Source organism: Lepisosteus platostomus, chromosome 13 (genome assembly GCF_059453375.1).
Source record: "Lepisosteus platostomus isolate fLepPlt1 chromosome 13, fLepPlt1.hap1, whole genome shotgun sequence".
Lineage (NCBI taxonomy): Eukaryota > Metazoa > Chordata > Actinopteri > Semionotiformes > Lepisosteidae > Lepisosteus > Lepisosteus platostomus.
Window position 1 is genome coordinate 14,201,064 of NC_142623.1, and position 23,336 is coordinate 14,224,399.

At 56.0% G+C, this 23,336-nt stretch overlaps 1 protein-coding gene across 7 annotated transcripts; it reads right to left on the bottom strand.

The window, feature by feature from the left end:
- Positions 1 to 1,590: 1,590 nt before the first annotated feature.
- On the bottom strand, positions 1,591 to 22,924 carry LOC148650011 (lysophosphatidic acid receptor 2-like). 7 transcript variants are annotated; one of them, XM_088603369.1, is made up of 5 exons: positions 16,528 to 20,314; positions 16,375 to 16,391; positions 11,760 to 12,812; positions 8,608 to 8,837; positions 1,591 to 3,176 (listed from the first exon to the last, which is right to left on the bottom strand). In XM_088603369.1, the coding sequence occupies exons 3-5, from the start codon at positions 12,505 to 12,507 to the stop codon at positions 3,039 to 3,041; spliced, it is 1,116 nt and encodes a 371-aa protein (XP_088459495.1). In that variant the 5' UTR covers positions 12,508 to 12,812; positions 16,375 to 16,391; positions 16,528 to 20,314; the 3' UTR covers positions 1,591 to 3,038. The 7 variants fall into 7 exon arrangements, with proteins under 7 accessions (XP_088459495.1, XP_088459497.1, XP_088459491.1 ...); XM_088603371.1 differs by lacking the exon at positions 16,375 to 16,391 and adding an exon at positions 16,460 to 16,476; XM_088603365.1 differs by lacking the exons at positions 16,375 to 16,391; positions 16,528 to 20,314 and adding an exon at positions 22,683 to 22,924.
- Positions 22,925 to 23,336: the final 412 nt, after the last annotated feature.

Below are 23,336 nucleotides of genomic sequence, written 5' to 3' on the forward strand. Positions count from 1 at the left end.
GTTGTTACAATTTTTAGAACTGTCTTGTGGACTGTAAAAAAAAAAGTTAAAAATTAAAAAACTGCAAACAGAAATCCAAAGGCTTCTGGCAGCTTTTTAAGTATTGTTCTGTCCTCCCCTCCCCCCTTCTTCCTTCTGACTGAGGGGGAGCATTTGGGTTTGCATTTCCCCTAATTCTTTAGGTGCTGGTGATATAAAAGATTTAAAGCGATTTCCAATCAATCCCTCCACAGAGTGTAACAATCCACTTTCAGTGTAGATCACCTGCTGTTCACAGTCGGAGGGCTCTTAACATCTGCAGGAAGAGCCGTTCATCAAAGGCTGGACTTATCTCCTGGCAGAAGACTTTGTTAACGGATCACCGAGAGCCAATAATAACGCCCTGCTTCAGTAGTTCATCGGCTTGATGAATCAATTCATTCGTTCATTAAGCGGGAGAGCCCAGTGCTGGTGCTCGCTCCCTGGTCCTGCACCATCCTCCTCGCCTCCAGAGGCGGCTGAGCTCCGGGTTGTGTAGTCGACCCCGTCGACAGGCCCCCCCGCGTGACGGCGGGATACGACGGGGGGGGTCTTGCACGTGTGCTGCTACAGGAAGGTGGCACGGAGTCGGTTCCCTTGACGCCAAGGCTGTGTCCTCTGGGATGAACTTCCAGAACGTGTCCCAAACACAGAACGGGAAGTCGTGAGCGTTATCCGCGATTCCAGGGAGGAAGAGCAAGGGGCAGTGGTCCTCCTCCCAGAGGGAAGAGCAGCAGTTCAGCCCGGGAGTGTCCTGCAGGCCTCTCCGCGGGGGCTCTTTAATTCCAGGAAGGGAGGGAAGACTCTTGAGGCGTTCCTGGGGGTCTCCCCCTCCCCTGAAGCCAGCGTGTGGTCTGCGGTTGGCAAGGCAAGGGTAAAAGGAACAAGTGCAGGAGCGTGCAAGTGCCTGGAGTCTCCTGACACATCGGAGGTGAAAGGTCAAGTTACCCAGATCTATTGTGCCGATTCCTGGTGGGGGGGCTGATGAGCGAGAGGAGCCTTTGTTGATGGACGGTGGGTGTGTACATGATTTCTGCCCCCCCCCCGCACGGGGAAACACTAAACTTTTGGAGCCCTGAGAAGGAAAGGGTTGTTGTGGGCACGTGCAGTACCCATTCTCGTGTGTGTGTGCGCGTGCGCGCGCGCATGCACCTCTTGCAGTCAGGCTTGATCTGCTCCTCCCTGTGTTCGCGTGCAGATCAAGCTGTGCCGGTTGCCCCTGCCTTCCCGGGGGACCGAGTCGCCTCGCGGATTAAAAACGGAATTAATCTGGGAGCAAAGGTTTTTTGCAGACACGCTACCTACTGCTTAAATTTGCGGTTTGAGCACAAATCGAACCCTTTCTGGCAGTAGTTCCGGCATGCGCTAGGCATTGGATTGACATAAAAACCCTTCCCAGTTACTACTGGATTTCTAACGGTGGAAGCATTCATTTTTCCTCCAAATGTGGAAAAGTGATCTTAAGAACTGTTTGAGTGCAGTAGCATAGGATGCCCACACGGTGGCAGTAGATGGACATTAGAGCCACTATCCATACAGAGTAAAGAGCAAAGTCCCGAAGACCATGGCAGAACAGTTTTAAGGTGCAGCTTTATTGCAACACAACAGCTTATATCAGAGGTCAACCATCAAGATCTTTCTCTGACACTGCAACAAGCTAACAAGTTGTATGGTACTTGCTCCCTTATAAACCTTGTACACAAATGATTATGTATATTTTATCAGAGTATGCATGATTATATCAGGCGTTATCAGTGCACGTTTGTCATTCTTTTTCACCTATGTAGTGATAGGAGTGCTGCATGCAGTGTGCAATACAGGTCCACCAACCAACAGAAATAGCACAGAACTACCCCACCCTGAAACACACAGTCAGCCCAGCTGACCTCTCCCAGAGCAATACTGAGACACAAAGCAAAGCCTTCAGGGGGAAGCTCAGTGCATTTACAACAGAGAACAGGAAGTGCAACTTTACACAAAGGGTTGTGGGAGTGTGGAACAAGTTGCCTAGCTTGCTTGGCTGAAGGATACCCCGGGACTCCTCCGAGCAGGGACTGGATGAGATCCGATTGCTGCGTTACAGGCTGAACGAGCTACATTGGCCTGAGGCCTCCTTCCACCTGCCTGTACAAAACCTTTTATAACGAGTCGATCAAAACCTTTAGAGAAAGAGAACTGGGTGCTGTTTCAATGCAAGGATAAATAAGATATGGTAGGCATCAGCTCCTGCTGAGTCATAAGACAATATTCGAGTCACCATTCAGCAATAATGACATAGTCTCCTGCAGCTGTGGTTATTGCAGTGATGTCATCTAAACACAGGATTGTTATTTTTTAGCATAATGACTAACATCAGCCAAGCCAAAAGGATCTAGTGCATTTTTAACCATCCTAAAAGGTACTGCTACTGTGTACACAGCCAGTGCGCGTCACATGCACACAGATGGAAAGAGTAGAATGTGTTTAAGAAAACAGATGCTGGACAAGCGCTGGAGGGCGCAGCTTCAGTAATAACAGGATAGTTGCCTGCTGTCCTAGAAACCATTTCCATCAGGGTCTGTACAGGGGGCACAGGGGTCCAGTCACTCGCATCTTGCTCTGAGCAGTGGGGCTGCGCTCACCTTGGACCATGAGCCCGGAACAGGACTGGGACTGGGAGTGCGCCAGATGCTTCGAAAAGGGAGTTCAGCCCATCAGGAATATTCGTACACGGGTCCAAGGCCCTTACACTGGTGCTGTCCGGGGCCAGTATTTTCGGACAGGGCACCGCCCTGGGCTCTGGTGCGTCCTGTGGCTCGCACCCTGCTATGGTGAGGGGTTCAGGGGTGCGGCTCTGGTGCGCAGTGCGTCTGGGGTTCAGGGGTGCGGCTCTGGTGCGCAGTGCGTCTGGGGTGCAGACCCTGGCAGGGCGATGGGTTCATGCGCTGGAGGCAGCTGCCAGCTCCGCGGTTCCTCCTTCACCTGTGGTCCTGGCGGAGGCCGGGCCGGGCCGGACCGGGGCGTCCGTCGCCCCCCTGGCTTCAGATCTCGGAGCTGCTGTGGTGGCCGGGCGGCGCCCCGTCTCCGTTGTGGGGTTTGCTGTCGCCGTCGTCGAGGATGAGCAGCTGGGCCCCTCTTGCCCCCTCATCATCGTTGAAGTGGGTCTTCACCGTGCCAGCCTGCGGGACACACAGACACGCACACCCCGACACACACACACCGGGTTAGCATTCACAGCACCGGAGCCCCACACCCACCAGGACAGCACCCCTCCCTCCAGTCTGATCTCCCTGCCTGCCCCTTTCGCGTCCTCCCCCTGTCCCAGTCCCCCCCCCCCCCCCTTTTTACAATGTAGAGTCGCCAGGAGCGGTTACACCGTCGCCCCCTCTGAACCACACACTGCCCCCCCGCTGGTCTCGCTACAGTGACCAGGCAATGCCATCTCCTGCCAGCGCCGGCTGGCCTCTCTCCGGCCTGCACAGCCCTTGTGTGAGAGACCTTCGTGTCTGTCTCGTTTCCTGCTGCGATCACCACATCTGGGAACAGGCATCCTGGCCAGACTGGGCCCTAAGATCCCCCAGATGAACTTTCAGGCTGGCAGCTCATTAGGCAAGACGGCCCCAGTGGTCTCCTGTGGCTCAAAACCTTTCTTCTCGCAAACAGACGGCCTACTGAGGCTCAGGACTGAGAGACTGTCCGCTGTCAGTTGTGAAAGCAAGTCAGTACTCTGCATCTGCTCAGCAGTCAGTTATCTGAAGACAAAACAGGGAGTTAGCACATGACTGAATATTCCTGTTACACTACAGCATGTTGCCTCCTGGATCCTTGGTGCTGAAAGGCTGCTGTTTAACTGCACTCTCTAGCTTTCAACAACCTGCTCCTCCGCGAATTGTGCAAATTGAGAAAGACCTTTATAGAAAACCAGGGGCTGTGTGACCTCTCCTGATACTGGTACTAAAGGAGACACAGCAGAGGTCACTTGACCTTTAGCAAGGGGTGACAGCACACGTCACGTGACCTCTGCTGTGGCGTGCACTCCAGGTCACGCGACCCCTGATGTAACGTAGTAAAAGTCATGTGACTGCGTCCCAGCAGTGCCGAAAGGCTGTTGCTTTGCTGCACTCTGCAGCTCTCAACGGTATGCTCCTGCACAGATTTTGCTGATTGAGCCAAACTGCAGTTTCGAAATGCACAGGCCAGTTAAATAAACCAACCTCTGAACAGGTTCTCCCGGAGTCGGAGATTATCTCGGCAGCTGACTGGGTTCACTGGGAGTTAAACACGAGATTATAGCTGCCAAGTCTGCAATTTCCCCATGTGCTCAAGGTCACTGCAGACTCTGTAAGCCAGTGAGGACGAATACGTGACTTTTCTATGCACAAGAACCCTCTGTGCTGCTTTCTCAGCTCCCCACACAAACCAGACATCTTTTGATCCCCCTCCTCTGAGTAATCAAGTTAGTGGGCTGGTCACATCCAACACACATCTTGAGCAGGATGGCCCGCCCTAGTTCTCCAGGCCCCGTTTCTAACGGGTCAGACACGCTGATCGCGAAGATGGGTGGGGGAGACACCCAGATGCCGGCATCGGAAAGACTCTATCATTTCAAAAGTCACTGGGAGCCGAGGGGGATTTAGAAGCAGATGACAGAGACGCCGCTCATGTCTCGAGAGGCCCGGTGTCTGAGTGCAGACAGGGCAGCTCACCCGCCCGACAGAGAGCTCAATCTGCACAGCTGTGCGCCACAGCAGCCTGGAGCAACAGCTCTTCAGTGCTGCACCGCTGGACGTTTTGAGCTGCAATGGCTCTTTCAAGGGGCTGGAACAGATCCAAGGGTCGCTCTGCTGATGATTAGCTCAGTTCAGAAACTGAGAGCTGGGGAACAGGGGTACAAGGAGCAGGTCCAAGGAGTCTCGGGGAAATCGCTGTACAAGTTTGTCCGTCAACCAAGAAATACACGCAGCCGTTTCAAAGACAAAATAATTTTTTTAATAAGAGGGTCTAGAGGCCAGACAGTTCGTCAACTCATCCTCTAACAAGCGCCACGATGAGGGGTTTTGACAAAAACAAGCCAAGAATGGATTGTTGGCCCTCAATTGCAGTACAGCTTCTGCCTTTTCTCACAATTAGATTGAATTATAACTGTGAAAACATTGTCAGACAAATATTGACCACAGCAGCCAACTCCAGAAAACAGCCCTCAGTCCAGTCTCCCCCTGAGTCTGTCCTCAGTCGTCTGTCCTCAGTCCTCTTGTAGTTTAAGAGCTTCACACAGAGCAGCTGAACTCACCGGAGTCAGCGGTCTATCACTCAGAAAAGCACTTTAGCTACAGACTTTAACACAGACAGCATTTTATTTGCCCTGGTTACCTATTGAGGAGTAAATGAGCCTGTTAGCACACAAATCTGCAAAACAGAGATTTATGGAACACTGGGGGAGTTTTATGGAGTTGGCCACTAGTCTTTAGCACCATATGGCTGCAGGGTGAACAGTCCTGTTCCTGGAGGGGACAGCGTGGACAGAGCTGCCTGCTGTCTTTCTGACAGCTCTGGTCTTGAGGACCTTTAAATCAGTTATCTGTTTAAACGAACTAGCTGGATAACTCATCCCAACTTCAGATACTGAAAAGTCGCTTTGAAAAGTAAAAAAGATCCTGTCGGCACACCGGCCTGCCGTGACCAGTAATCAACACTCCCTGGAATAAAGGGACACAATGCCAAGCACAAAGCTGAGCAGACACAAACACTGGATCGTGTGTGTGCGCCCCGTAAGGCAGGGCCTCTCAACATCCGCTCCGTCTGATCTGTTCCACTCCACGGACTCGTTAATTATCAGTAATTAAACACAGTGGCAGAAAACGTCCGTAATGGAGTGGACTGCAACAGGGTGCAGGCTGCATGGGCCTGCTGCAGGGCCTGATGCAGATGCTCACATAGTCTCCATGTCTCCAAATGAATTGAAAAGCTCCATCATCAGAGCAACTGTCCTCGACAGACAAGTGACACCTGGACAGCCCGGCTGGACGCGGGGGCGCCCTGAATCCACTGTAATTACTGATAATGATCGTCCACGAAACAGACTGTTCAGTATTCCTCACATCTGCTGAGATGTGCACATGAAAGAGTTGCAAATTCCCTTTAAAAATCATATCATGCACTTAGAGAAGTGATTGAAGTTTTTTCTTCTAATTTGTTTGAATAGATATGTATGCCACAGTCAAGATAACATAGTATCAAAAACATTATTTACAATATTTATACATCCTGGGTCACAAGCACATCTAAAATAGTCTATATATGCTTTATATATTGTTCTAAAGTACTTTAGGTAGCAGAGAAGGAGGGGGTTTTACAAGTCACCTCCTATTTTAAAATTAACTCCCAGTTTTATCTCCCCATTTTGTATCTGCGAAATTAGTTTGAAATTTACATTTTTTTTAAACTGTTTTCAAAGTGCATTGACCAATAATGATTGTATTCTACTCTAACCCCTCAGTTCACAAAATTTCAATTTTGATAGCAAACAATATTTCTATTTTAAATGATTTGAAATTATATAAACATCCATGGAAAATAAATCTTACATACAAAACAACCTTAAAGCGGAAGTTGTAATTGGCTCTTCTGCATTACATGATTTGTGCTAGTTTCATATCCTGCTGCACATCTAAGCTCAGCTCTGTTGGCATTACTTATTTTTCCCACTCTGGCTGGGAACTTGCTCACGAGCAGAGAGGAAGTGAGATGGGGGAGGCATTTTTCCGTTGCTTCTTGAAGCAAACTAGCGTGTGCAACACTGAAATGCTTCCCCCCAGCATTTCCTCCCTGGGAGCACTTTTTTTTTTGGTCAGGACACCTTTACTGATAAACGTGCAAAATAAGGTGTGAAATGAAAGTGGACGAAATTGTGCAGGAAAGCAGCTTAAACGGGGCACAAGATCAGGATGAAACAAGAACCTGGACGATGCAGACTAATTCTCGCACCTGGCCGAGTGAAATGGATCAACTATGATTACAGTCGTACCCCCTCTGCCTGGTGCAGCCTGCACTAAGATTCGCACAGCATTCGGCTGCAATGGAAGGGTGACACGAAGGATATTCCCAGTCTCCCAGTATGCGCTGGTGAGACCTCCGCCAACGAAGACACAGCACAGAGCAGTCCCAGAATCCCGCACGCAGCCTGTTTCCTGGGGCGAGAGTCCGTTCTCCAAGTGCTCCGACATCCACGTCACACACCTGCCGAGCGAGTGAGTCCACGCCCCGCCTCTGTCGGGGAGACTTCTCCGAGATCCGCGCGCCGAGAAACTGGGCCTCGTCTCTCAACTCCTTTATTTCTGACAAGTTCTTACGGCTTTGTACTGCAGCAGCAGTCTCCAGGCGCATTTCCACTGAGCTCTTGTGTTAAAGTGTTAAAGACTGGGCCCCCAGGGATTTACAACAAATAGCAATTTTTACAAACCTGAAAAAGTAAGACTGCTCATCATACAGTCTTTAGAATTACATTCCATCTCCTGTTCTTATGTTTGTCACTTGTCCTCGTTCTAAGAATCCCAGGGGGATTTTGGGGCACGGTCCGGGTTCTGCTTCGGTTTACCCTAGAAGAGTCCTTCGCCCCAGGAGATGTAGTGCATTAAGTCAGTAGTCCAATAAAAGGAGCAATTTTAATCCATGAATTTCCAGCGCATGTGCTCCCACCCCAGTCCTACATCACGCACCTGAGACACCCTACAGGAGCAGAACTGGACTTGGACCTGGGCTCGAGACAGCACTCCGGTGGTGAGTGCCTGCTCTGTGGACAGACTGATAGATGGACAGGCAGAGACACAAGGAGGTGCGGACTCTCAGACTGACAGGGGTGCGGACACACACAGAGCGGACTCTCAGACTGACGGGGGTGCAGACACACACAGAGCGGACTCTCAGACTGACGGGGATGCGGACACACACAGTGGACTCTCAGACTAACAGGGGTGCGGACACACACAGTGGACTCTCAGACTGACAGGGGTGCGGACACACACAGTGGACTCTCAGACTGACAGGGGTGCGGACACACACAGTGGACTCTCAGACTGACGGGGATGCGGACACACAGTAGACTCGCAGATTGATGGATAGACAAACAAGCTGCTGGCTAGACAGAGCTGGAGACAGACACTTAGGAGATTCGGGGACCAGCCGCCAGACAGGTGGACAGGGTGTTCAGAAAGGACGGGCGGGCAGAAGACAGTAGATCCCATCTCTATCTTTGCTGTCCACACTTGTCTTGACCTCGACTGAGCCAGAACTTCAAACCCACCCTTCCCATCCTCAAATCTTGGAGAAAAAAAAGCCCACAAAACACGGCTCCGCAGCCCCGCGGGCCCAGGCGGCCAGCGGCAGAACAGCAAGGGCTCGGCTTGGGCAGTCTCGGGCTCGCCCTGACTCTCTCCCTCTCTGGCTCCCTAGTCTGCTCGGCAGCTGGTGTGCGATGGGGGTGCATGTGTGCGGGTGAGACCGCTGCTGTCCCCCCTCTCTCCTTCTCCTGTCCCCCCCTTTCTCTCACAGGGCTGAGTGGTTGTGGCTGCTGTTCTCGGACAGAACTTCCTGCTCAAGAGTGCTAAACCTCACCGAGGGACCCTTGTTCCCGGCGCGTGACGGGCAGAGGCAGCACAGGATCTGCCTGAAGGTCCTCCTCATGTCCTGGTCCCGGAACGAGTAGATGATGGGGTTCACCAGGGAGTTGCACTCAGCCAGAACCAGGCAGTACTTCTCGTACTTCAGAACCTCGCAGGACTCGCAGTGCAGACCGTCCAGCAGCAGGACCACCAGGCCCGGGGTCCAGCAGATCACAAAGGCTCCTGCAAGAGGGACAGGGTGCGGATATGAGATTCCAAAGACAGCCAGGCGCAGCGCAGGACAGGGCACTAGACTGCCATCATACACAGCTCCCCGCTGAATGGAAAATAAAGGAGAGTCAGAGTCGGCTTGTTTCCAATGGTGTCGCAAAGCAGCTGGGAACTGGGGGCACCCAGGGATTGCCGTCTACTTTCTGGGACATGGATCAAATTCAGGGGTGTCCAGTCCTGGACACCTGGTCCAGTGATTAAGATACGGAACTGTCACAGCAGGAGGACAGCCGGTCCAGTGGTTAAGATACAGGGCTGTCACACCAGGAGGACAGCCGGTCCAGTGGTTAAGATACAGGGCTGTCACACCAGGAGGACAGCCGGTCCAGTGGTTAAGATACAGGGCTGTCACACCAGGAGGACAGCCGGTCCAGTGGTTAAGATACAGGGCTGTCACACCAGGAGGACAGCCGGTCCAGTGGTTGAGATACAGGTCTGTCATACAGGGAGGTATCCTGTTTCTTCCAAGGCTCTCTGCACAGGGTGCTGTGTGAATTACTGAGCTCCTGATTCATGTTATTCCTCTTGTGTGGTTTCTTTGTTACCCAGGGGCCTTGGTAACATCCCAGCTGTTTTCCAACCCTGCGTGCTCCCCTCCCCCGCTGCGCCCCAGGAGTCAGAGTCAGTGTAAATATTGACAGGCTGCTGCAGCTGTGTAAGTGCTCGGCGCCCTCTGTTTTCCTCCCACCTGCCCCAGCGCCTCGCACTCTGCCAGGTTTCCAGGCCCCAGGGAAACCCGGGATGGGGCTCGGACAGTCACAGCATTCACGTATGGAAAGGGGGGGCCAGTGGGTCCGCCCCTGACCGTTCTGAAGCGACACTGCCGGGGGGGGGGTCCTCTCTCCCTCCCTGAGAAAGGAGCCACCTAACAGGTACCCCAAAATCTGTCCAACCACACCAAAAGGAATGCAATAAAACAGCTCGCTATCTGGTGGCTGTGGTTTGCTGGGGTACAGTGAATGTATACCCCAATGTTCCCAGGCTGTGCTGTACTCAGCGCTACCGCACTTCTCTCTCCTCCCCCCGCGGTCAGCCACACAACCCGGCCTGCAGGGGGCGGTGTGCTTCCGGCCCGGGACAGGCTGCACACATTCCAGTGCGTGTCTGTGCCGGGGGGGATCGTTCCAGAGAATTCGGAGGGGCATGTGTCTGAACAGGCCTCCCCGCGGAGCCGGGGGGGAGGGGGAGGAACGAGAACAGACTGGCTCAGACAGACCAATGTGTGTGTGAGCGAGTGCGTGTGTACGAACGTGTGTGCAAGCGCACGTGAGAGTGTGTGATGCGTGTCCGTGTGCATGAATGCGTGTGAGAGTTGTGTGTGTGTGTGAGCGAGTGTCCGTGTGCGTGTGAGGCATGTGCATGAATGTGTGTGAGTTGTGTGTGTGAGCAAGTGCGTGTGTATGAACGTGTGTGCAAGCGCATGTGAGAGTGTGTGTGAGGAGTGTGCATGATTGAGCGTGTGTGAGGAGTGTCCGTGTGTGTGTGAGGTGTGTGTAGGAACGTGTGTGAGAGAGTGGTGTGTGTGAGCAAGTGCGTGTGTATGAACGTGTGTGCAAGCGCACGTGAGAGTCTGTGTGAGGAGTGTGCATGATTGAGCGTGTGTGAGGAGTGTCCGTGTGTGTGTGAGGTGTGTGTAGGAACGTGTGTGAGAGTGGTGTGTGTGAGCAAGTGCGTGTGTATGAACGTGTGTGCAAGCGCACGTGAGAGTCTGTGTGAGGAGTGTGCATGATTGAGCGTGTGTGAGGAGTGTCCGTGTGTGTGTGAGGTGTGTGTAGGAACGTGTGTGAGAGAGTGGTGTGTGTGAGCAAGTGCGTGTGTATGAACGTGTGTGCAAGCGCACGTGAGAGTCTGTGTGAGGAGTGTGCATGAGTGAGTATGTGTGAGGCATGTGCATGAATGTGTGTGCGTGAAGAGTGTCCGTGTGTATGAATGTGTGAGAGAGAGCTGTGTGCGTGTGTATAAACGTGTGTGCAAGTGCATGTGAGAGTGTGTGTGAGGTGTGTGCATGAATGTGTGTGAGAGAGTTGTGTGTGTGAGCGAATGTGTGTGTATGAACTTCTGTGCAAGTGCACGTGAGCGTGTGTGAGGAGTGTGCATGAGTGAGTGTGCGAGGAGTGTCCGTGTGCGTGTGAGGCGTGTGCATGAATGTGTGTGAGAGAGTTGTGTGTGTGCAGAGCATGGGGTATATTTTGGGACATTCCTGACAGAGGATGGGTTCACAGGAAGCCAGTCCTGTGGTTGAATCTGTATTTAACAATAGAATATGGGAGCTGTGACCCTGCTACACTGAACCACAAGCTGTGTCCCTGCAGTGTGTGTGAGCACCTCTGTCCTCAGATTCATTAGCTCCTTGCAAAAACAAACCAGCTACAAAAACCGAAGGGTCTCCTCTTTCTGCAGCCCTGGTCTCATCTTATCTGGATCTTATGCAAGTATACCCTTGCAGTTACAGCACTGCGGTTTGATCCACTCCATATTCATAGGGATGATGCAGAAATACATCAGGTGTCTGCCCATGCAAAAAATTGCATGCTGCTGCACCGCACGCATCCACTGTTATTGGATCTGACTGTTATGCACCAGGAGTCCAACACTATAAAACCTGGAGTGGATCAGAGTGTCGTGCACTGGGAGTCAGATTCTACAACACCTGGAGTGGATCAGACCGCTGTGCACTGGGAGTCAGACTCTACAACACCTGGAGTGGATCAGACCGCCTTGCACTGGGAGTCAGACTCTATAACACCTGGAGTGGATCAGAACGCCTGTGAACTGGGAGTCAGACTCTACAACACCTGGAGTGGATCAGACCACCTTGCACTGGGAGTCAGACACCTGGAGTGGACTGGACTCCAGAGAGAGCGCCGCACTCACCCAGGATCATGGAGACGGTCTTCATGAGGCTCATGACGGTCTCCTTCTGGCGCACCTGGGAGGTGTGCTGGGACATGCGGCAGGCCTTCCTCCGGACGTAGACGAAGATGCGCGTGTAGACCACCACCATGATGGTGAAGGTGAGGAGGTTGAGCACGCCCCAGAACACCAGGTAGCTGCGGCTGTAGAGCGGCGCCATGGTGGAGCAGGTCTCTAGGCTGCACAGGCAGTGCCAGCCCATGGTGGGGATCAGCCCCATGATGATGGCCACCAGCCAGATGCCCAGGATGAGGCAGACCACCCGCCGGTTGGTCATCTTGCTGTGCAGCTGCATGGTGAAGATGGTCTGGTGCCGCTCCACCGCCACGGCCAGCAGGTTGACCACGGAGGCGGTCAGGCTGGTGTCCAGCAGCCCCTGCCGGACGAACCACTCATAGGAGGACAGCTTGATGGTCCAGGGCCCCGTGTGGAACATGAGGTAGAGGTAGGCGATGCCGGCGAAGAGGTCGGCGGCCGCCAGGTTGCCCAGGAGGTAGTAGATGGGGAAGTGGAAGCGGCGGTTGCGGATGATGGCGGTCATGACCAGGATGTTGGCCAGGATGACGATCACGCACACGGTCAGGCCCAGCCCCACCACCACCTTGTCCTTGGTGTGCCACACCGCGCTGATGTTCTTCCCGCTCATGTTGTAGAAGAACTCCACCGACATGTTGAAGTAGCAGACCGGGGCCGCGGCCGCCGAACTCATCTTGATTCGCCGACGAAGCGACCCGCCGCCGTCCCTCTCGATCGGATGTCTCTCTCTCTCTCTCTCTCTCTCTCTCTCTCTCTCTCTCTCTCTCCGCCTGTCGTCTAGCGGCTCGGTTTACTGCCCTCTAATCTCCCGGCTGCCCATGGCTCCCGGGAGATCGCGGGTGGGTTTGGTGATCCGTGATCCGCCCGGACCCCCCCCAGGCCAGCTCCTCTCCCCGCCGGACGGAAGCGTTGATTCCTCTCTAAGGAGAAGGTCCGGGCAAGAGGGCGGGGCGTCTCCCTGCTCCTGGGGGATTCGAGCTGCAACGAGATGAAGAAACGTATCAGCACGATAGTGCGGCTTTTTCACAACCCACAACCCCGCTTTTTCACAACATTTCTGCATGTTCTCCCCGTGAGCGCGCGGGTCTCCTCCAGGTGCTGCACATACGTATTTGAAGAAACCCTACCAAGCTGTAGGACTGTGCAGAGCTAGGCACCACAATCCAATAAGTCAGTATGGCACAGGGCAGGCGGATCCGGGCCGGCACAGGCCAAGCCAAGTCAGAACACCACTGGACTGCCTGATCCGGGCCGGCAGATGCCAAGCTGAGACAGTACAGCACAGGGCAGGCGGATCCGGGCCGGCACAGGCCAAGCCATGTCAGTACACCACTGGACTGCCCGATCTGGGTCAGCACAGGCCAAGCTGAGACAGTGTGGCACAGGGCAGGCCGAGTCAGGACAGTACAGAGCAGCGCGATCCGGGCTGGTACAGGCCAGTCAGGACATCAACACTCCAGTGTGCACTGCAGCAGCAGTGAGACTCTGCCATTCAGAGCCAGAGACACACCTTGTAATTACAGAGGAAACCTTGTAATTGAATCTGGGCTGAAGCACACAGCCTCCCTCCAGCCAGCCTGCACACAGACCACAGAGAGGGACAGAGCCAGAGATCAGAGAGAGAGGACAGAGACAGGGATAGGGAGTGGGAGAGAGGAGAGAGAGGATAGGGAGATTGGAGAGGGGATAGGGAGAGAGGAGATGAGATAGGGAGAGAGGAGTGAGGATAGGGAGAGAGGAGAGGGGATAGGGAGAGAGGGGTGAGGATAGGGAGATTGGAGAGGGGATAGGGAGAGAGGAGTGAGGATAGGGAGATTGGAGAGGGGATAGGGAGAGGAGAGGAGATAGGGACATTGGAGAGGGGATAGGGAGAGAGGAGAGGAGATAGGGAGAGAGGAGAGGGGATAGGGAGAGAGGGGTAAGGATAGGGAGAGAGGGGTGAGGATAGGGAGAGAGGAGATGAGATAGGGAGAGAGGAGTAAGGATAGGGAGAGAGGAGTAAGGATAGGGAGAGAGGAGAGGAGATAGGGAGAGAGGAGAGGGGATAGGGAGAGAGGAGTGAGGATAGGGAGATTAGAGAGGGGATAGGGAGAGAGGAGTGAGGATAGGGAGAGAGGAGATGAGATAGGGAGAGAGGAGAGGGGATAGGGAGAGGAGAGGAGATAGGGAGATTGGAGAGGGGATAGGGAGAGAGGAGAGGAGATAGGGAGAGAGGAGAGGGGATAGGGAGAGAGGGGTAAGGATAGGGAGAGAGGAGATGAGATAGGGAGAGAGGAGTAAGGATAGGGAGAGAGGAGAGGGGATAGGGAGAGAGGAGTGAGGATAGGGAGATTAGAGAGGGGATAGGGAGAGAGGAGAGGGGACAGGGAGAGAGGAGTGAGGATAGGGAAGGAGGAGAGGGGACAGGGAGAGAGGAGTGAGGATAGGGAAGGAGGAGAGGGGACAGGGAGAGAGGGGTGAGGATAGGGAGAGAGGAGAGAGATAGCCAGAGTCACAACGGGTCCCAATCCTACTGGGAGAGGGAGGAGGGAACTCAGTTGATCTGGCAGCCCAGTATGTGATCTCCTGTCCCAGCCTGAGGAACAGTGAGTCTGTCTCCCAATAATGCTCCAGCCGCCTACAGTATATGTCAATATTTTATAATATGTCTTTGTTGTAAATGTCTGTAGATTTTATATTAATGTTATTTTTGTGGTGTTTCATGTGAATTTCATTATTTTTATTTGCTTTGGCAACACTGATTGTACCCATCGGTCATGCTAATAAAGCACCTTGAATTGAATTGAATTGAATTGGAGAGGGGACAGGGAGAGAGGAGATGGGACAGGGAGAGAGGAATGAGGATAGGGAGAGAGGAGAGGGGACAGGGAGAGAGGGGTGAGGATAGGGAGATTGGAGAGGGGATAGGGAGAGAGGAGTAAGGATAGGGAGAGAGGAGAGGGACAGGGAGAGAGGAGTGAGGATAGGGAAGGAGAAGATGGGACAGGGAGAGAGGGGTGAGGATAGGGAGAGAGGAGAGGGGACAGGGAGAGAGGAGAGGGGACAGGGAGAGAGGGGTGAGGATAGGGAGAGAGGAGAGGGGACAGGGAGAGAGGAGTGAGGATAGGGAGAGAGGAGAGGGGACAGGGAGAGAGGAGAGGGGACAGGGAGAGAGGAGTGAGGATAGGGGACAGGGAGAGAGGAGTGAGGATAGGGAAGGAGGAGAGGGGACAGGGAGAGAGGGGTGAGGATAGGAAAGGAGGAGAGGGGACAGGGAGAGAGGAGTGAGGATAGGGAAGGAGGAGAGGGGACAGGGAGAGAGGGGTGAGGATAGGGAGAGAGGAGAGGGGACAGGGAGAGAGGAGTGAGGATAGGGAAGGAGGAGAGGAGTGAGGATAGGGAAGGAGGAGAGGGGACAGGGAGATAGGAGTGAGGATAGGGAGAGGGGTGAGGATAGGGAGAGAGGAGAGGGGACAGGGAGAGGGGAGAGGGGACAGGGAGATAGGAGTGAGGATAGGGAGAGAGGAGAGGGGACAGGGAGAGAGGAGTGAGGATAGGGAGAGAGGAGAGGGGACAGGGAGAGAGGGGTGAGGATAGGGACAGAGGAGAGGGGACAGGGAGAGAGGAGAGGGGACAGGGAGAGAGGAGAGGGGATAGGGAGAGAGGAGAGGGGACAGGGAGAGAGGGGTGAGGATAGGGAGAGAGGAGAGGGGACAGGGAGAGAGGAGAGGGGACAGGGAGAGAGGGGTGAGGATAGGGAGAGAGGAGAGGGGACAGGGAGATAGGAGTGAGGATAGGGAGAGAGGAGAGGGGACAGGGAGAGGGGAGAGGGGACAGGGAGATAGGAGTGAGGATAGGGAGAGAAGAGAGGGGACAGGGAGAGAGGAGTGAGGATAGGGAGAGAAGAGAGGGGACAGGGAGAGAGGAGTGAGGATAGGGAGAGAAGAGAGGGGACAGGGAGAGAGGAGAGGGGACAGGGAGATAGGAGTGAGGATAGGGAGAGAGGAGAGGGGACAGGGAGAGAGGGGTGGAGGAGAGAGATGGGGGGAGGGGGACAGAGCTTGCCAGACTAGCAGATAATGACAGGCACTCCCAGACAGCGCGGCGCACTGCCTGTCTGTCTTCCACACAATAAGAGCCCACAGCTGCTGTATAAATTATGCAGGTCAGACTGTTTACACGATAAAGAGAGCTGCGTCAGCTCGTATTCACAGGGCACTCTCCACCTGCAAAGGCCTCACTCTGTCCCGCTGGGAAGACCAAACTCCCCCGTCCTGCCCTGAAACCCATTTTGAGTCTTCAGCCCTCTTGCCTGCCCAGGAAGCACCTGACCCAGACAGAGACCCCCCCCCTCCGCTCTCTGTTTCGGGACCACCCTTTCACCCTCCCGCCGTGCCAGCTGCACCACGGTAGCCCGGGAGAGGCGTGCGCCACACTGCGCCAATCCCCCGGCTCGCTCGGTGCCCCTCAGCCAACGCCCCATCGGGACCTGCAGGGAGAAAAAAACAGCCTGCCAGAGCAACGAACCTGCAGGAGGAACGAACCTGCCAGAACAACGAACCTGCTGGAGGAACGAACCTGCCAGAACAACGAACCTGCTGGAGGAACGAACCTGCCAGAGCAACGAACCTGCCGGAGCAACGAACCTGCTGGAGGAACGAACCTGCCAGAGCAACGAACCTGCAGGAGGAACGAACCTGCCAGAACAACGAACCTGCTGGTGCAGCAGACCAGACGGACAAATAACCTCTTCTTCTGTGGGTCTGCCTTAAAATCAAGCCAAGCTCCAGACTGCTTCAAACCAGCCTCGGTAAACTGGCGTTGTGCAGGAACGGTTCTTAAGAAGAGAACACAAGGGCAACTTCAAAGAACCAGAGGACGATGGAGTCTCCGATCGCTACACGTGGCGAGAAACATGTTAATCGTCCAGGCAAGGTGTAGCAAATAAGTAAGTGACTAATCAACAGCCACCTGAAACCCACCCCACTGTCTCCAAGCTTGTTCAGTCACGTGTCAATAAACCCTCTGGCACAGCGCAAAACTGAACCGACCTGCTCGGCAGCTGCATTTCAATCACCAAAAGCTCCACCCTGAAACTGCCAAAGGCCACCAAAACATTTCAGGCGCTGGGTCAAACACCAGCTCACGTGATGAGACTCCAGAGGTACAGAGTACTTTGTGTTCTGGGGTTTGGCGTTGGCGTGCCTGTCCGTGGGGATCGGAGACCGACAGCCCTGCCTCGCCGCGAGGAATGAGCCAGGGAGGCAGCCGACAGGGTGAAGATGGGGTGGAGGAAAGATCAAGGCCAGGGGGCAGGGGCAGGGGGAGGGGGGGCTAAGCAGGAAGAGATACTTCTGGGTAAGAAGGCGGAGGTGCGAGATTCCTGTTCAACAGCTCCGTTCGGATCTCGGATGTCAGGATATCGCCGGATAAAACTGGCACAAGAAATGGCTGGTGCATCATCAGCTGCTCTTGCAGATCTCGTGGAGCCTTGTTAGCATGACTGAAGAGGACAATGAAGGAGCAAAATAGGTCATAAGATGCACCCCAGATTTAGGGGTGACCTAACGTGCATCGCGTCCTTGGACAGATTAATCAGGGGTCTCAGACCCACTCCCTGGGGGGGGCCCAGTGCCCTCTCGATTTTGTTCCAACCTGAGCTGGCAATTATAAACAATGAAGTATTCTGTTTGACGGATACAGGTTGTTGCTTAAGTTCTTTGACAGTCAATTCTTCACGCAGGTCAGCTCATTATCGGTACAGCTATCCGCGAATCACCTGGGAGCCACGTTAGGAGTGCTGCAATTAATCAATCAATTAGTGAGACCCAGCGTGTAACCCGGAGGTCAGGCTGATGAGCACGCACAGCTCGCCAACTGTCAGCCGAAGGGAAGTGCGAAGGCGAGGTAGGACAGGAAACGGGTTCTCGCTTCTCACGAAGCGTCAGCGCTGATCCCCAAATAAAGACAGCGCACGAGACTGCGCGCACGTTCTTCGAGGCTCAGAGACCTGGGCGGCCCTGCAGCGGGGTAGTGAGACGGCGCACCTGGGGTTCGGAGACAGCTTCCTGTCACTGCAAACCAGGTTTCACGAACGAGCCAGGATTTACTGCGCTGTCGCTCGGGGCAACGGGCCTCAAAGACACGAACGTAGCCCCCGGCGCGGTGGAGAGCACTTCCTGTTACTCATCGCAGAGACAGTCGCACATCTGCTGTGGGCAGGAGCCCGCAACCAGAATCGGCATGCAACCAGAGACAGAGGCAGCATCTGGCGCTCCGTGACGCTGCATGCGAGACAAGCAGAGGTTGCTCCCGCGCTGAAAGGTGGAAAGAAGGAGTCAATGCCTTGGCTGTTGAGCCTTCTTCAGGTGTGAGGAAGAGAGGAAGTAGGAGGAGGACACTGTGCATTGATTTGCCCCGATACCGTCTCAGTGTGGACACACCAGGACAGAAAAGACCCCCAGTGCACAGCAGTTGAATCCGCTCCAGGTTTTAATAAGACCCCTATTCTTCACGACAGCGATCTAGACAGCAGGGCCCTGCAGCTGCTAGTAAAACCCGGAATGGATCACACTGCTGTGGAACGGCCTGAACTTTTTCCTTTTCCTGGCGTGGATGCGCGCATAACTCTTCCTTCACCGCCGAACCACATCTCCCCGCACGCGGGGGACGCCCCAGAGAGCCGGAAACAATTCACCGCCTCTCCCCCGCCTCCCGGAAGAGCGCAGGGTCACCGCTCCGCGGAGTGCCAGGCCGACAGTCCCGAGGCGAGCTGCCCCGGGTTCAGGGGGGGCGTTCCTGCCCTGCCGGTGCCCTGTCCTTCCCCGCGGGGCCGCCAGCGCCGAGCCGCCGCCCCCCCGTTTCCGTGTGGGAGAATCCGCAGGGCTCCTGTAAACACAGGCTCTGCGCGCAGCCTGTCATTACCGCGGACACACCCGGCTCCCTGACCACACTGCCCAGCCCCGGGGCTGCGCCGCGGAGGGGGGGGCGGCGGAGATGGCCCTGGTCTCCGTTCCGTCATGATGCTGCGGGAGACGGGAAAACCAGACATGCCCGGACTCTGGGGTGACCCAACTCTCAACCCAGCGGTCGCCCCCCCGTAAAAACTGCCCGGGATTCATTGGCCCCCCTGGCAGCCGGAGGATCCGTGAATCCGCAGGGACCCGGGCTGCGCCGGCGGAGCCATCTTCAGGGAATGCGCCGCTGACGTCACCGGGCCCCGCTGGCCTTGGAGGCTCCGCGCGGGAGCGGGCGGGCGGGGGAGTCGGACCCGCGCCTCGCGGGAGAGGCGCTGCGATAAGGAGGAGGAGGGGGGTCTGCTCTGCCTCGCTGCTCAAGGACAGCCGTCTGAAGAGGCCGGCTGTGGGGTCACCCCGGGACAGCCTGGCGTGACTGCACGAAGACGCCCCAGGGTGACACCCCCTCCGGAGGCAGAACTCGGCACAGCTGTGACTGCGCCCCCTGCTGGCCTGCCAGGCGCTCCTGACGCAGAGGTCATGCCAAGCGAGGCGCCACCCCCCCAAGCATGACACCGAGTCTCAGATCAGACAGGTCCAGAGTCCGTCTCTCTGATGGATTCCGGGTGTAAACAAAGCCACGCACTACAGCAACCTGCAGCAGAACTGGAGAGAGCTCAAGGTGATGAGGATGAGGGTGATGGGGTGTTTCTGTGAAGATACAGAGGAGCTGGACTGAGTGTCTCTACAGTTACTCTACAGGTCTGAGGATGATGATGATGGAGTGTTAATGTGAAGATACAGAGGAGCTGGACTGAGTGTCTCTACAGTTACTCTACAGGTCTGAGGATGATGATGATGGAGTGTTAATGGGAAGATACAGAGGAGCTGGACTGAGTGTCTCTGATCTGAGGAGAAGGATAATAATTTTATAGGTCAAACATTTTCCTCTCACAAATGTCATCTTCCTCTTATGACACTTACCCTCTCCAGGGTAACCTGACCTTCGTGTGGTTCACACTTGGTAAAAAGAAACTCAAGAGTCTCTGGTTGTGAGGAAGGGCTGATGTTCAGGTCTTGGACTGACAGAGGTCTGCACTTCCTCCTGTCCCAGTTTTAAAACCACAAGCAGTCAGACTGAACTAAAAAAAGCTGCACGAAGCAGCTGCCTTCCTCACATTGATTTCTCCTCTCTCAACAGCAGTCGCCTCTCTCTCTCTCTCTCTCGGTTTTCTTTTCTTCAGAAACACCCACTTCCTCGTACTTCTATGTCACTGCTTCTCTGGAAGCAGTGATTGATAACCAGCCTGACTCGCGCCTCTGTGACATTTACCATTTACGGGCGGGCGCTGCCCGGGGGAGGTGGAACACCACCTGGCATAAAACAGAGCACGCACAAACACACTGGTGCAACGGTGGTACTGCCCAGGACCGGCCTGCGGGTGTCAGCCCACACATCCCAATGAGTGCCTTTGCAAAAAGAGGGTGGCTGTGCCGTGTGGCTCAGACCGAGGGGTACCCCAGCCCCAGACACTGCCCCCCTGTGGCTCAGACCGAGGGGTACCCCAGCCCCAAACACTGCCCCCCCTGTGGCTCAGACTGAGGGGTACCCCGGCCCCAGACACTGCCCCCCTGTGGCTCAGACCGAGGGGTACCCCAGCCCAGCAGGGCTCCTGGTTCTCTCGACCCGGAGGAGGCCGGGCTCAGTCGGGTCAGGAAGAGCCGAGCTGGAACCAGAGCCTGCGCACACAGCAGCCCTCCTGGACTGGAGCTGGAGAGCCACACAAACCTTTCAACTGGGGCTCCTCCCCCCGGCCTCCCCCACTTTACTGAACCTCAATTCATCTCAGGCGCGGGGGGATTAGTACCCTTGCGAGCCCTTTCCTATTCGAGCATCTCTGCTGCTCGGGGAGATGGAGGTGGAGGCCCGCTCCCCGCACGCGCGAGTGTCCTCGCGGCAGCCCCACCGGCACGTTCGGTTTCGTTTCGTCTCAGTTCAACGGCTGCCCGAGGAGCGAGGCTGGTCGCGAGGGCGAGAGCGCTTGCGCGCCTGTGCTCGCCGGCCGGCAGCACGCGCCGCCCGGGTCGCCTCCCCACGCCGCCGCGCGACCCCTAGCCCCAGCAGTAGCCCATCTCGCCCAAGACAGGGCGCAGACGAGGAGGGAGAGATCCGCGCTCCCTGCACTCCTGAAATCCGAGCTATGTTGTTTTGACTTCGCTCTTCAGGAAGAGGGCGAAGAGTTTCTTGCAGGACGGGTGTCCGAGGGCGCGCCTGCCCCTCCCCCAGCGTCACAACACCCCCTTCAAGGGCCGGTGTGTTCTTTAGGCGAATGGGCTCCGCTGCCCTATCCCCGTGGGGCCGCTCGGCCACCGCACGAACCCCCTTTCCGCTCTGCGCTTCCTCCGCGCGGGGACGCCGGCACGGTCTCGCACCCCCGCCTCGCTCCGGGAGGGTCGCGCGATTCCCAGAGGAAACGCAGATGCCCCCGGCCGCGAGCTGTTAATGACCAAACCGCCCCCCACCACAAAAGAGTCACACATGCAAACAGCGGGATCTGATAGCGAGAGAAGCGGCGTAATTAGCGCTGCGGGTCGATGCCGCCCCATCGCCCAGCCAGATAGCGCGCCGGAGGGATCAAAGCCCGGCGGCTGGCTTTAGATATGCGGATCCTTCAAGGGCTGCCATTCCGAGATACCTGGACACAAACAAAGAGCCCGTCAGTTCCGGGGGGGGGACAGGCCTTCAGGGACACCACAGTCCCTCTGTCTGTCTGTCAGTCCCTCCCTGGGGGTCTCGCTGCGCCCCCCGCTCCGACCCTTTGATCTGCTCGGCAAATCAACATCCCGGCCGACAGCCGCGACCGAGAGGTCCGAACGCGTCCGGTCCCAGGGAGAGACCCAGCAGGTGAAGTTTCGCCCCGGCGGCTCCAGGGCCGGACTGACGGCCACAGCTGCGCCCCCGACAACCCCCCGAACACGCGTGAGAGCAGAGATTTGCAGTACAGGCGCAGAGTCACACCTCCCCGAAAATACTCGCGAAGGCTCTGCCTGTACACACTGAACAAAGGCGGCATTATTGACCTTCGCAGTCCAGGCCGACTTTATTTTATTTTTTTACGAGACACTTGGCTCGAGTGAATGACAAAACCCGCTTGTTGGGGTTTGTTCCTGTAAGACGGGGAGAGCGAGGGCGGGGGGACGTCGGCCAGCTCGGCGACGACTGTCCTGAGGTCAGCCCAGCAAAGAGGCCCGTCCCTTCGCAAACACCGGGCATGGAAACTCACGTCCTGACACACCGAGGAGTCTTACAGTCCGGCCGAGGACGTGTCTGAGATCTTGGAGCGCCTGTGACAGCTGGCGGGCTCTCGGGTTGTAGCCGGCGGCTCGGATATACAGGTCGGTCCGCAGCCGCGGCGGACGAGCCCAGACTCCCGGGCAGCTGTCAGGAGATCCCTTCTCCCCCACGGCCACGGACCTCGAGCTCCGTCCCCACGCGCACGGGGACAGGCTTTTGCCCTGGCACGGCGCGAGGCTCCGGCTCGTGATCCGTGCCACCCAGCCGCGCTCTCTCTCTCTCTCTCTCGCTCGCGCGCGCGGCGGGGCGAGATCGCGTTACACTCCGCGCCGTCACACACCGCACATTTCACAAATCACGTCCCCCGCGTCCCGCGTGGCAGGGGGAAAGCCCCCCCCCACCACCACCACCACCTCCCAGTGCGCGCTGGACTGGCAAGGTCCGGCTTCATGAAGGAGGGGGCACGGGGAGAGCGGGGAACTGCGCGTCCTGGCCGCGAGAGCTCCGGCTCCAGTCCTGCGCGCCTGCTCCGCCAAACCCCGACTCGCTACGCAGGCGACTTGTTGCCAACGTCTTGTTTGTTTAAAGGAGGACAGATAAGAAAAGCCCGTTTCTTACCTCGTGTTTCTCAAGATTTCTGGACTGCACCTCCAGCCCGCAAACCAAAAGACATACGTACGTCGAGGCGTACGAGCCGCTCTTGGGGGTCTCCCGCCGCTTTGCTGCAAGTTGTTAATTGTAAGTCCTCAGGAGTCGGGCTCAGTGGCAGGGCGCGGCCCCATCTCGCCTCCGTGTATCGCAGAGCTGGCCGAGCTCGAGCTCACCCGAGCCCGAGACAACCTGGGCGCACGGGCCCCGCCCCCGCCGCCCGCCGATTGGCCGCTTCCCGAGCCGGGCGTTCCAATCAGGCGCGCCTCCGAGCCCTGAGTGACAGCTGAAGTTGGGTACCGTGCGGGGTCCCTTTGCCTTCTGCGAGTTACTTCGCTGGCGTAGCGTCTTCGCCGGAGACGAATCGTGCGGGGTCTCCTGGCTTCGGCAAATCTGATCTATCTCAGCCAGGCCAAACAGCCCGACGGGAGATATTGCGAAGAGAAGAAAGGTTTTTCAGTCTGTCCTGTGACCGGGGCTCTTAAGAAATCCTTTGATCCCCCGCGCCCCATCCTGCGCCCAATGAGACGGGCACGCCGATGCGATCATCGGTCGGCGCGGGTCCAGTCCAGCAGCCGGTGTGTTTGATGAGCAAATTAAATCATAGGACTGATTTTTTTTTTT

Excerpts from the sequence above, each read along its gene's own strand:
- LOC148650011 (XM_088603365.1), bottom strand. The coding sequence starts at position 12,507 with ATGAGTTCGGCGGCCGCGGCCCCGGTCTGCTACTTCAACATGTCGGTG. Across the intron at positions 8,838-11,759 it reads GACCGTCTCCATGATCCTGG|GAGCCTTTGTGATCTGCTGG; the intron begins GTGAGTGCGGCG and ends TCCCTCTTGCAG. Across the intron at positions 3,177-8,607 it reads CCGGGAACAAGGGTCCCTCG|GCTGGCACGGTGAAGACCCA; the intron begins GTGAGGTTTAGC and ends TGTGTCCCGCAG.